This window comes from Coturnix japonica, chromosome Z (genome assembly GCF_054131305.1).
Source record: "Coturnix japonica strain WE chromosome Z, WE-NBRP24, whole genome shotgun sequence".
In the NCBI taxonomy this organism is placed as follows: Eukaryota; Metazoa; Chordata; class Aves; order Galliformes; family Phasianidae; genus Coturnix; species Coturnix japonica.
Genome location: NC_140702.1, coordinates 51,609,302 through 51,623,464, shown reverse-complemented (window position 1 = coordinate 51,623,464; position 14,163 = coordinate 51,609,302). Strand labels below are relative to the sequence as shown.

Below are 14,163 nucleotides of genomic sequence, written 5' to 3'. Positions count from 1 at the left end.
ATGCAGCAAAAGATTGTAGGGTTTGTAAAATGAAATGAGAGCCAAAGCACCCATGATTGTTTGGCGTTTTCCCCCCGTTTCCCTTGTTGAGGCTTTAAGTTGTCCATTAGTACTACTAGTAATCAATAAGATCTCAGTGCTTTTTTCTGGTTCTCTTAAAACTCAGAGGATTTAATTTTTTTCTTGCTTTACATTGTGATGAACTGGAGACCTTAGTTTTCACAGGAAACTCTGAGTTCCACAACAACCTAAGCCTTGGAAATGTTGTTCAGCGTGTTCCTGGATCCGTTATGTCCTCTGGTTCTTTTATGACTAAGAGGCTCAGCTTTAAATTAGGAAGCACTGCACAGTGTGCAGTGGGAATTAGCTTTGGGAATGAGTTAAGTAGAAAGTGGTGTATAGTATTTCACTTCATTTTATACTGCACATTTTACTCTTAGAAGCAATGGCTTTGTTCATTTTTTACTTCCTAACATAGTTTCAAAAAGTGATGCCCAACAAATCATCCCACAGATGTCAGAAGTTACTTTTTTGTTTTATAAAGATGTAAGAGTGTAAAATGTAGATAGAAGTCCATGGCGACTTACTCTATGATGGTTAAAAGTTAGTAGGTCGTACTACTAGCCTTGTTGTGAAAATGGGTCTCCTAAGTCTTTCTTGTAAGACACTGACAGCTGAGTTAGAACAAAGCGTTTCTAACCATAACAGACTCTCTTGGCCCAAGGACAGCTTTAATCCAACCAGAAATGACCATCCAATAGGTCACTCCTTGCTTTATCACTCTTAGGTCAGAATTTTTTTCCTAATCTAGAAAGGAAATCCGTAATTGTTCTGTACATTACTATAGTCAAATTAGAGAATTGACAGTGGAATTCCAGCAGTTAAGCTGTGGCAGACTTCCTATCACAGATCATTTGAAAGATCAAACAAACATAATTAAACATAACTATTCTGAGATTAAAGCTGAATTAACAGTTGAAAATTACTTTGATAACAGCACTTTAGTTTTGGTCTGCAGTACTGAAGAGTTTGTGTAGATCTTGTTTGAGATAATGACACTGCATCCATCCAGTGTAAATGCAACATCTGCTTGTTTACAGCTTGCAGAAAAAATTGGAGAGTATGAAGACAACAGATGCACATCTCGACAAGGTAATTACAACAAGCACTGCTTCAGTCTCGCTGTTAGAAGATAGTTCAGGATAACTGCAACCATGGCATACTAATCATCTTATTTTTTCAGAAGGTTTCAGGTAGAGAATAGTATGTTTAAGATCTCTGGAATATTACACTGAATGCCATGTACTTTGATATAGATAGATAGTAAATGTATATACTGAGTTCTGCTTTCAAATATGGTTTAAGAGTTCTATTGTTGGAAACAGTGTTCTTGTACATGGAGAGCATTACTACAACAGACAAGTAATACTATTCTTTCAATATTTGTCCTTATTGAGCAATTGAGATTTGAGAATTGAGCCCTATACTTACACCTGATATTTATCCCGTAGGTCGAAATGATGTCAGTGTTTGTAGATATTGGGAAGTTGCTGTTCACAACTTTGCATTAATTAAGGTGTTAGAGAGACACATTCTGTGAGTGCTTCCCTTCGTTTTTACACAGAAAATCAACAGATCAACCTGTAACAGTGAATTAGGTTTTCCTATAAATTTGATATAATACCTACAATCGCATGTGTGCTAGAAGGTTAGGAATGTGAAATGCTTTGTTTTTCCAGATATGTAACCCAGCTTTTATTTATGTCAGGGTAGAATCTTCTCTCTTGCTCTGTGCAATAAAACAATCCTTGCATATTACAGTTTAAATTGCATTTTTATCTTGGTGATTGTGTTTTATTTAGAGAGAAAATACAGTATTTTGTCTGTTTTGTGGTTTTGATTTTTAATAAATAATTGAAGGGGAAAGGGTCTGGCCTGTCACTCCTTTAGAGTATAAGCAGTTCTGTGCTAAATGCTGCTTTTAAGCATCTATCTTGTCTGTCTTGTGTGTCTTTCCATTTACAGGACATAGTGACAGTAACACTTGAAGTCCTAGGAAATATTAAGGAAGAAAACGTTAATCTCTTTATACAGGTAAATATGAATACATCGCAGTCAAGTGCGAAATCATTGTGTCCTTTTGTAGAAAATCATCTTACGCTGTTCTGTTTGTGAAAACATTTTTCCTCTTTGTAGAATCTTGTGTGGGAAAAGAATGTGAAAGATAGGACTGGATGTACCATGGATGTCATAAGACTGAAGGTTTGCCTGAAACTTCCAACCTCTTTGTTTTGTGCTTTCCCTCTTTTGAAATGGAAAGAAACTGCAGTGTATTGTCAGCCACATACAGGTCAAAGAGCAGACAAAAGAGAGAACATCAGTTTGTCATTGATCCATGTAGAGACACTTAAATACCTGCCAGCCAATGAGACCACTCAAGGTAGCTGACAGAGAAGCAAACCACAGTACTACTTGCTGTGTAGTGAAAGGGGAGACTTGCAGTCCCAAACATGAGTGGGACAGGATGAATGATCAGGACATAAGTGAAAGGAGGTGATGTTGTTTTCCCCTCCTTTGCTCTGAAAGGTCTCATCCGGATATTTCACCTAGATGGCTCCTTATCTAGGGATGTAGTTACAGGTTTCTGTCCATGATTACAGTTATTGGCATAATAAACAGAAGTTTAATTGAGTGTAACAATGCAGCACAGTGCTAGCTATGGTCCCCCTAAAATTTTTTGATTACATCAGGCTGCAGTTTTAAAGATGTGATTTACACATAAGTGTATTCATCCCCGTGTACGATTCATTGCATAGTTCTGAGGTGAACGTTGGTGATGCTTGAGGATATACTTTCATTTTCCTTAAACCACAAAGCTAAGTAAATGATAAAATAGTCGATTGCATGATTAGACAAGGTCTAAGGAAAACAATCAAATGTGCTGTGATTTGTTTCCTGAGAACATATGTGTGTCACAGGCAGCAAGGTAATTATTTCTACTTCACTGGAAGAAAGGTTTATTTCTTGACAAGTAGAACAACAGCAGCATAAAGCCGGCAGTGCTGATGCACTTCAAGCTGTCTGTTGTACTCATTAGCTGTACTGCTGATTAGAAGTATGCTTCTGTTGTACTGAGCTTTGGGATCCGAGTAATATTTACATTCTATTTTAGACAGTTTTCAAGTGATGAAAACTCTTTTAGTGCAACGTTTGGCATGTGAGTTAATGGACTTAGTTTTGAAGGTATTCCATTGTTAATTCCATTGCTAGTCATTTCACCACACAGATATTTGTTCTTTCTCTGCTATTCAGAGATTCTGTTTCAAGACAGTGTAAGTGTTAAGCATGAGAACTCAGTGGGAACAGACTCAGCATTTTTGCCTATTTTACATCACCTTGGACAGGTGATGAGGCTTTCATAGAGACATATATCATACATACAATCAAAGTGGCATGGTAGGAGATGACATTGAAATTTGCACAAATATTCCAGGTAACCGTCCAAATGAGAAGCTGAAGGCAGAGTATAGCAAAGTATAATTATTAATTGTAAGAATGGTTGTTACAAGAGATGACTCTGTTGCATTGTTATTTTGATCAACCTCTGCATATTTGTCAGAGGTTTTTCCCTGCTCTGTGTACTTGTAAAGTTGTTTTGTTTTTCTTTTTTTCTCCGTAAGTATTTTGTTTTTAAAGGTTTGTTTATATACTCTAAGAGTTATTTTTCTGGTAAGGGACTGGTATCTATTCAAGGCAAATCTCATCAAGAGATAGTCCAAGGTGTCCATGAGCTGTATGATCTGGAAGAGACTGCAATAGAATGGAAAGAAGATGAAAAAAGAACCAATAGGTTCATTCCCAGGGTGAGAGAGTGAGGCAGACTACTACATACTGGATCGGATTAACAGCTGATGTAGTTGCCTGGAAGTAGAATAAAATGTCAGGTAACAGAGGCATCTAAGTAAAGTGTACTGAAAGAACAGACCTACAGAACAGTGAGGATTGGTAAGTGCAGAAATAGTTTTTCATTTCTAGCTTTTTCATTGATAGTTGGCCATAAAAATAGTTCCTTACAATGTAGTCACTTAAGCGGTATGAATGAAAATCATACATTGTGTAAAATGATTTTGGCATAGTTTAAATGCAAATTAATTTGAGCATTTTTTAAACATGCTTAATCCATCTGTTTTAATTATTGTCTAGCACTTGAGACAGGAGAAGCCAGAAGGCCTTGTCAATGAAGCATCTCGGTATGGATATCAAAACCACTTTTTTAATCATAGTCAGTGACTGCACTGTGCGGAAGATCATTCAAAATTGATTCTTTTTCTTTTCTAAGGTTTTCCCCTCCCTTGCTTTTAAACAAAGGTAGAAAACAAAACTTACTCTGTACTTCATTTGATCATTCTGCTTAGATATGAATTTTCTAATAAGTAGGTTGATCTGAAAATAATGCCTCCTCTTTTTTTCCATGGAAACTACAACAGATGGAGTACAAATAACAGGTTGAAAGAAGCTCAACTTTCAGCTACAAAAACAGTTTTCAGTATAGTCTCCTCACCATTAGCTATACATTTTTGCTAGCAGTGAAAAAGCCTCAGCATGCTGTGCTTGTAAACATTTCAGTGGCCATGGCTTGTCTTTCATGTCACTGGCTGCTGCTACTTTTGTCTCCTGAAATGCACAAGCCACAAGTCACCTCAAGAAGCTAATACTGTAGTCATTCCATGATGTTTTAGATGGCTGATGGTTTGGTTAATGTTTGCCTTCCTGTACTAACAATATAGTAATTTTACAGTGCTATGAGAGACATACTGCTTCTGCCTTACAAAAAACTGCTTTTTTTTTCAAGGTGTTCCTTTTTTCTTTTTCCAAATGCATAGGCAGGTTGCATTAGCTGATCTTGTAATCGTCAATAAAACGGATTTGGTGTCAAGGGAAGAATTGAATAAAGTCAGACCAACTGTCAGGTATGAAATTTCTGGTATAACCGTGACATTGTACATGCTGAAATGTTATTAGAAATTAGATCTCATGATTGTTCCAACAGATCGTGTAGTGAAAAAGAGCAGTGAGAAAGCAGTGAAAAAGAGTCTGCCCCTTTCTGGAGATGTTTCCAGTGCATTTCTGTGCTTCCACAGTCTTATCAGCTTGCCTAAGTAAGATTTGATGTTACCTGCTCAGAAGTGTAGAATTATAGAATAGAATCCAAGAATGCTCTTAAGTTGGAAGGAACCTTCAAGGACCATTGACTCCAACCTCTGGCTCTACTCAGGACCACCCAAAATTCCAATTCTATGTCTGAGAGCTTTCTCCAAATGTTCCTTGAACTCTGGCTGCTTGGGGCTGTTCCATGTCTACGGCCCTCTGGTGAAGAACCTTTTCCCAATACCCAACCTGACCCTCTTCTGGTGCAACTCCACACCGTTTCCTTGGCTAAATTAGGCCTAACAAATGCCTTATAATAGACCTTTGTCTTAAGTGCTCACATTCTTATACTATTGGGCAGCTGTTGCCATTTGTCTGAGTTAACTACGGGGGGCAATGTCTGCTAGTCCATACATGTTTATTAGCAAATATAAAGGGGTATGGAAGATATCTGAATAATTGTCATGGATGTAAAAGAACAAATGGGCTGAATCAAAGCAGTGTTCAAAGGTGTGTTCCATCTTTCTCAGTACCCTGACAGACAAAATGGAATATTGAGAAATACTTTGCAACGTTATTTGTGGTTCAGACTCTTGAGAATTCTTAACCTTGCAGCTTGTACTGAGAGAAGAAAAATGCTATGTTCAGTAGTAATATTTTATTGTCAGAAGTTGTGAATTTTGACCTTGCTATAAAATGTCACAAAAGCAAACTTTTTCTTGATGCCTCTTGGACTGTAAAACATTTAGTAACAGTGTGAGAGATGTCGTTATGTTTCTTGTATTGGTCTACATTGTTAAATTGTTCAATGGATATATTACAGTTGCGTTTGCACCTCATTTTGCTTTTTTCTATTTGTTTTAGGTCAATAAATGGACTTGTCGAAATTTTGGAGACACAAAGGTTGAGGTATTAGATTAACCTGTATTCCAACAAGTACCAAATCCTGTCCCACTGACATTATTTTTACAAAGCTTTCATTATGATCTGTTGGCTGTGCACATGCATACCTACCTGTACTGTGTTTTAATGTGTGCTTGTGTTCGAAGAGGTACAGAACGATTGTTCCCATCAGAGAATTAGATAACACTTAGGCATCCAATACAAATCACATCTTTCAGAAAACGGATTCTTGTGTGGTTTTTTTTTTTTGTTTGTTTGTTTAGTATTAATTTATTTTTTAACTGTATTCACTAAAATTCTCTTTTTATGCTCCCATATTACTGTACAGCTGAAAGCTGCTTTACTCCATGGTAGGTAGCACTGACTGCTGACATCTGAAAATAGGGCTAGCTTTTGGTGCTTTGCATTGGAATAAGAGATCAGGAAAAAAAACCAACAAACATGAACAATTATTTGTATGTTTAAAAATGAGTAATCGAAGCTTCAGTACGCATAATTCTTACATGCAGTGAAAATACAAAGCTTTCTTTCTCTCCCTGTCTGTGCAGAGTTGATCTTTCCAATGTGCCGGACCTGCATGCTTTAGACAGTCTATCTGGAATCAGGTATGGCAATAATTTGACTTTTATTAAAAGTAATGCTCATTGCATAGATACACGCATGAAGTAGGTACATTTACATTTAGGCAGAGTCTGCATCTGAATTTCTGTTGCATGTTCTAGTTCAGACACTTGTTTACAATTCTCAGTAAGAGTAAGAAGTACTAGAAAGAGGATGTTTTTCCACTTGAGATACATGCAGCAAAAGATTGTAGGGTTTGTAAAATGAAATGAGAGCCAAAGCACCCATGATTGTTTGGCGTTTTCCCCCCGTTTCCCTTGTTGAGGCTTTAAGTTGTCCATTAGTACTACTAGTAATCAATAAGATCTCAGTGCTTTTTTCTGGTTCTCTTAAAACTCAGAGGATTTAATTTTTTTCTTGCTTTACATTGTGATGAACTGGAGACCTTAGTTTTCACAGGAAACTCTGAGTTCCACAACAACCTAAGCCTTGGAAATGTTGTTCAGCGTGTTCCTGGATCCGTTATGTCCTCTGGTTCTTTTATGACTAAGAGGCTCAGCTTTAAATTAGGAAGCACTGCACAGTGTGCAGTGGGAATTAGCTTTGGGAATGAGTTAAGTAGAAAGTGGTGTATAGTATTTCACTTCATTTTATACTGCACATTTTACTCTTAGAAGCAATGGCTTTGTTCCTTTTTTACTTCCTAACATAGTTTCAAAAAGTGATGCCCAACAAATCATCCCACAGATGTCAGAAGTTACTTTTTTGTTTTATAAAGATGTAAGAGTGTAAAATGTAGATAGAAGTCCATGGCGACTTACTCTATGATGGTTAAAAGTTAGTAGGTCGTACTACTAGCCTTGTTGTGAAAATGGGTCTCCTAAGTCTTTCTTGTAAGACACTGACAGCTGAGTTAGAACAAAGCGTTTCTAACCATAACAGACTCTCTTGGCCCAAGGACAGCTTTAATCCAACCAGAAATGACCATCCAATAGGTCACTCCTTGCTTTATCACTCTTAGGTCAGAATTTTTTTCCTAATCTAGAAAGGAAATCCGTAATTGTTCTGTACATTACTATAGTCAAATTAGATAATTGACAGTGGAATTCCAGCAGTTAAGCTATGGCAGACTTCCTATCACAGATCATTTGAAAGATCAAACAAACATAATTAAACATAACTATTCTGAGATTAAAGCTGAATTAACAGTTGAAAATTACTTTGATAACAGCACTTTAGTTTTGGTCTGCAGTACTGAAGAGTTTGTGTAGATCTTGTTTGAGATAATGACACTGCATCCATCCAGTGCAAATGCAACATCTGCTTGTTTACAGCTTGCAGAAAAAATTGGAGAGTATGAAGACAACAGATGCACATCTCGACAAGGTAATTACAACAAGCACTGCTTCAGTCTCGCTGTTAGAAGATAGTTCAGGATAACTGCAACCATGGCATACTAATCATCTTATTTTTTCAGAAGGTTTCAGGTAGAGAATAGTATGTTTAAGATCTCTGGAATATTACACTGAATGCCATGTACTTTGATATAGATAGATAGTAAATGTATATACTGAGTTCAGCTTTCAAATATGGTTTAAGAGTTCTATTGTTGGAAACAGTGTTCTTGTACATGGAGAGCATTACTACAACAGACAAGTAATACTATTCTTTCAATATTTGTCCTTATTGAGCAATTGAGATTTGAGAATTGAGCCCTATACTTACACCTGATATTTATCCCGTAGGTCGAAATGATGTCAGTGTTTGTAGATATTGGGGAGTTGCTGTTCACAACTTTGCATTAATTAAGGTGTTAGAGAGACACATTCTGTGAGTGCTTCCCTTCGTTTTTACACAGAAAATCAACAGATCAACCTGTAACAGTGAATTAGGTTTTCCTATAAATTTGATATAATACCTACAATCGCATGTGTGCTAGAAGGTTAGGAATGTGAAATGCTTTGTTTTTCCAGATATGTAACCCAGCTTTTATTTATGTCAGGGTAGAATCTTCTCTCTTGCTCTGTGCAATAAAACAATCCTTGCATATTACAGTTTAAATTGCATTTTTATCTTGGTGATTGTGTTTTATTTAGAGAGAAAATACAGTATTTTGTCTGTTTTGTGGTTTTGATTTTTAATAAATAATTGAAGGGGAAAGGGTCTGGCCTGTCACTCCTTTAGAGTATAAGCAGTTCTGTGCTAAATGCTGCTTTTAAGCATCTATCTTGTCTGTCTTGTGTGTCTTTCCATTTACAGGACATAGTGACAGTAACACTTGAAGTCCTAGGAAATATTAAGGAAGAAAACGTTAATCTCTTTATACAGGTAAATATGAATACATCGCAGTCAAGTGCGAAATCATTGTGTCCTTTTGTAGAAAATCATCTTACGCTGTTCTGTTTGTGAAAACATTTTTCCTCTTTGTAGAATCTTCTGTGGGAAAAGAATGTGAAAGATAGGACTGGATGTACCATGGATGTCATAAGACTGAAGGTTTGCCTGAAACTTCCAACCTCTTTGTTTTGTGCTTTCCCTCTTTTTAAATGGAAAGAAACTGCAGTGTATTGTCAGCCACATACAGGTCAAAGAGCAGACAAAAGAGAGAACATCAGTTTGTCATTGATCCATGTAGAGACACTTAAATACCTGCTGGCCAATGAGACCACTCAAGGTAGCTGACAGAGAAGCAAACCACAGTACTACTTGCTGTGTAGTGAAAGGGGAGACTTGCAGTCCCAAACATGAGTGGGACAGGATGAATGATCAGGACATAAGTGAAAGGAGGTGATGTTGTTTTCCCCTCCTTTGCTCTGAAAGGTCTCATCCATTTCACCTAGATGGCTCCTTATCTAGGGATGTAGTTACAGGTTTCTGTCCATGATTACAGTTATTGGCATAATAAACAGAAGTTTAACTGAGTGTAACAATGCAGCACAGTGCTAGCTATGGTCCCCCTAAAATTTTTTGATTACATCAGGCTGCAGTTTTAAAGATGTGATTTACACATAAGTGTATTCATCCCCGTGTACGATTCATTGCATAGTTCTGAGGTGAACGTTGGTGATGCTTGAGGATATACTTTCATTTTCCTTAAACCACAAAGCTAAGTAAATGATAAAAAAGTCGATTGTATGATTAGACAAGGTCTAAGGAAAACAATCAAATGTGCTGTGATTTGTTTCCTGAGAACATATGTGTGTCACAGGCAGCAAGGTAATTATTTCTACTTCACTGGAAGAAAGGTTTATTTCTTGACAAGTAGAACAACAGCAGCATAAAGCCGGCAGTGCTGATGCACTTCAAGCTGTCTGTTGTACTCATTAGCTGTACTGCTGATTAGAAGTATGCTTCTGTTGTACTGAGCTTTGGGATCCGAGTAATATTTACATTCTATTTTAGACAGTTTTCAAGTGATGAAAACTCTTTTAGTGCAACGTTTGGCATGTGAGTTAATGGACTTAGTTTTGAAGGTATTCCATTGTTAATTCCATTGCTAGTCATTTCACCACACAGATATTTGTTCTTTCTCTGCTATTCAGAGATTCTGTTTCAAGACAGTGTAAGTGTTAAGCATGAGAACTCAGTGGGAATAGACTCAGCATTTTTGCCTATTTTACATCACCTTGGACAGGTGATGAGGCTTTCATAGAGACATATATCATACATACAATCAAAGTGGCATGGTAGGAGATGACATTGAAATTTGCACAAATATTCCAGGTAACCGTCCAAATGAGAAGCTGAAGGCAGAGTATAGCAAAGTATAATTATTAATTGTAAGAATGGTTGTTACAAGAGATGACTCTGTTGCATTGTTATTTTGATCAACCTCTGCATATTTGTCAGAGGTTTTTCCCTGCTCTGTGTACTTGTAAAGTTGTTTTGTTTTTCTTTTTTTCTCCGTAAGTATTTTGTTTTTAAAGGTTTGTTTATATACTCTAACAGTTATTTTTCTGGTAAGGGACTGGTATCTATTCAAGGCAAATCTCATCAAGAGATAGTCCAAGGTGTCCATGAGCTGTATGATCTGGAAGAGACTGCAATAGAATGGAAAGAAGATGAAAAAAGAACCAATAGGTTCATTCCCAGGGTGAGAGAGTGAGGCAGACTACTACATACTGGATCGGATTAACAGCTGATGTAGTTGCCTGGAAGTAGAATAAAATGTCAGGTAACAGAGGCATCTAAGTAAAGTGTACTGAAAGAACAGACCTACAGAACAGTGAGGATTGGTAAGTGCAGAAATAGTTTTTCATTTCTAGCTTTTTCATTGATAGTTGGCCATAAAAATAGTTCCTTACAATGTAGTCACTTAAGCGGTATGAATGAAAATCATACATTGTGTAAAATGATTTTGGCATAGTTTAAATGCAAATTAATTTGAGCATTTTTTAAACATGCTTAATCCATCTGTTTTAATTATTGTCTAGCACTTGAGACAGGAGAAGCCAGAAGGCCTTGTCAATGAAGCATCTCGGTATGGATATCAAAACCACTTTTTTAATCATAGTCAGTGACTGCACTGTGCGGAAGATCATTCAAAATTGATTCTTTTTCTTTTCTAAGGTTTTCCCCTCCCTTGCTTTTAAACAAAGGTAGAAAACAAAACTTACTCTGTACTTCATTTGATCATTCTGCTTAGATATGAATTTTCTAATAAGTAGGTTGATCTGAAAATAATGCCTCCTCTTTTTTTCCATGGAAACTACAACAGATGGAGTACAAATAACAGGTTGAAAGAAGCTCAACTTTCAGCTACAAAAACAGTTTTCAGTATAGTCTCCTCACCATTAGCTATACATTTTTGCTAGCAGTGAAAAAGCCTCAGCATGCTGTGCTTGTAAACATTTCAGTGGCCATGGCTTGTCTTTCATGTCACTGGCTGCTGCTACTTTTGTCTCCTGAAATGCACAAGCCACAAGTCACCTCAAGAAGCTAATACTGTAGTCATTCCATGATGTTTTAGTTGGCTGATGGTTTGGTTAATGTTTGCCTTCCTGTACTAACTAACAATCTAGTAATTTTACAGCGCTATGAGAGACATACTGCTTCTGCCTTACAAAAAACTGCTTGTTCAAGGTATTCCTTTTTTCTTTTTCTAAATGCATAGGCAGGTTGCATTAGCTGATCTTGTAATCATCAATAAAACGGATTTGGTGTCAAGGGAAGAATTGAATAAAGTCAGAACAACTGTCAGGTATGAAATTTCTGGTATAACCGTGACATTGTACATGCTCAAATGTTATTAGAAATTAGATCTCATGATTGTTCCAACAGATCGTGTAGTGAAAAAGAGCAGTGAGAAAGCAGTGAAAAAGAGTCTGCCCCTTTCTGGAGATGTTTCCAGTGCATTTCTGTGCTTCCACAGTATTATCGGCTTGCCTAAGTAAGATTTGATGTTACCTGCTCAGAAGTGTAGAATTATAGAATAGAATCCAAGAATGCTTTTAAGTTGGAAGGAACCTTCAAGGACCATTGACTCCAACCTCTAGCTCTACTCAGGACCACCCAAAATTCCAATTCTATGTCTGAGAGCTTTCTCCAAATGTTCCTTGAACTCTGGCTGCTTGGGGCTGTTCCATGTCTACGGCCCTCTGGTGAAGAACCTTTTCCCAATACCCAACCTGACCCTCTTCTGGTGCAACTCCACACCGTTTCCTTGGCTAAATTAGGCCTAACAAATGCCTTATAATAGACCTTTGTCTTAAGTGCTCACATTCTTATACTATTGGGCAGCTGTTGCCATTTGTCTGAGTTAACTACGGGGGGCAATGTCTGCTAGTCCATACATGTTTATTAGCAAATATAAAGGGGTATGGAAGATATCTGAATAATTGTCATGGATGTAAAAGAACAAATGGGCTGAATCAAAGCAGTGTTCAAAGGTGTGTTCCATCTTTCTCAGTACCCTGACAGACAAAATGGAATATTGAGAAATACTTTGCAACGTTATTTGTGGTTCAGACTCTTGAGAATTCTTAACCTTGCAGCTTGTACTGAGAGAAGAAAAATGCTCTGTTCAGTAGTAATATTTTATTGTCAGAAGTTGTGAATTTTGACCTTGGTTCGGCTATAAAATGTCACAAAAGCAAACTTTTTCTTGATGCCTCTTGGACTGTAAAACATTGAGTAACTGTGAGAGATGTCGTTATGTTTCTTGTATTGCTCTACATTGTTAAATTGTTCAATGGATATATTACAGTTGCGTTTGCACCTCATTTTGCTTTTTTCTATTTGTTTTAGGTCAATAAATGGACTTGTCGAAATTTTGGAGACACAAAGGTCGAGGTATTAGATTAACCTGTATTCCAACAAGTACCAAATCCTGTCCCACTGACATTATTTTTACCAAGCTTTCATTATGATCTGTTGGCTGTGCACATGCATACCTACCTGTACTGTGTTTTAATGTGTGCTTGTGTTCGAAGAGGTACAGAAAGATTGTTCCCATCAGAGAATTAGATAACACTTAGGCATCCAATACAAATCACATCTTTCAGAAAACGGATTCTTGTGTGGTTTTTTTTTTGTTTGTTTGTTTGTTTAGTATTAATTTATTTTTTAACTGTATTCACTAAAATTCTCTTTTTATGCTCCCATATTACTGTACAGCTGAAAGCTGCTTTACTCCATGGCAGATAGCACTGACTGCTGACATCTGAAAATAGGGCTAGCTTCTGCTGCTTTGCATTGGAATAAGAGATTAGGAAAAAAAACCAACAAACATGAACAATTATTTATATGTTTAAAAATGAGTAATCGAAGCTTCAGTACACATAATTCTTACATGCAGTGAAAATACAAAGCTTTCTTTCTCTCCCTATCTGTGCAGAGTTGATCTTTCCAATGTGCCGGACCTGCATGCTTTAGACAGTCTATCTGGAATCAGGTATGGCAATAATTTGACTTTTATTAAAAGTAATGCTCATTGCATAGATACACGCATGAAGTAGGTACATTTACATTTAGGCAGAGTCTGCATCTGAATTTCTGTTGCATGTTCTAGTTCAGACACTTGTTTACAATTCTCAGTAAGAGTAAGAAGTAATAGAAAGAGGATGTTTTTCCACTTGAGATACATGCAGCAAAAGATTGTAGGGTTTGTAAAATGAAATGAGAGCCAAAGCACCCATGATTGTTTGGCGTTTTCCCCCCGTTTCCCTTGTTGAGGCTTTAAGTTGTCCATTAGTACTACTAGTAATCAATAAGATCTCAGTGCTTTTTTCTGGTTCTCTTAAAACTCAGAGGATTTAATTTTTTTCTTGCTTTACATTGTGATGAACTGGAGACCTTAGTTTTCACAGGAAACTCTGAGTTCCACAACAACCTAAGCCTTGGAAATGTTGTTCAGCGTGTTCCTGGATCCGTTATGTCCTCTGGTTCTTTTATGACTAAGAGGCTCAGCTTTAAATTAGGAAGCACTGCACAGTGTGCAGTGGGAATTAGCTTTGGGAATGAGTTAAGTAGAAAGTGGTGTATAGTATTTCACTTCATTTTATACTGCACATTTTACTCTTAGAAGCAATGGCTTTGTTCCTTTTTTACTTC

At 36.9% G+C, this 14,163-nt stretch overlaps 1 protein-coding gene and 1 long non-coding RNA gene across 5 annotated transcripts in view; one reads left to right on the top strand and one right to left on the bottom strand.

Moving 5' to 3' along the window:
* LOC146754030 (uncharacterized) overlaps positions 1–14,163 on the bottom strand; it is a 100,269-nt gene that overhangs the window by 61,835 nt on the left and 24,271 nt on the right. The gene's annotated exons all lie outside the window — the stretch shown is intronic.
* Positions 1–14,163, top strand: part of LOC146754031 (putative COBW domain-containing protein 7) — a 29,818-nt gene that overhangs the window by 819 nt on the left and 14,836 nt on the right. The window contains exons 1-6 of one of the 4 annotated variants that reach the window (XM_085529539.1): positions 6,028–6,057; positions 6,600–6,656; positions 7,947–7,998; positions 8,872–11,812; positions 12,859–12,903; positions 13,448–13,504. In XM_085529539.1, the coding sequence (XP_085385665.1) occupies positions 11,718–11,812; positions 12,859–12,903; positions 13,448–13,504 (197 nt within the window). In that variant the 5' untranslated portion in view covers positions 6,028–6,057; positions 6,600–6,656; positions 7,947–7,998; positions 8,872–11,717. Of the gene's footprint in view, positions 1–1,100; positions 1,153–1,564; positions 2,095–2,196; positions 4,971–6,027; positions 6,058–6,599; positions 6,657–7,946; positions 7,999–8,871; positions 11,813–12,858; positions 12,904–13,447; positions 13,505–14,163 lie in introns of those variants that run through there. The other 3 variants (XM_085529536.1, XM_085529537.1, XM_085529538.1) reach the window with 3 other exon arrangements.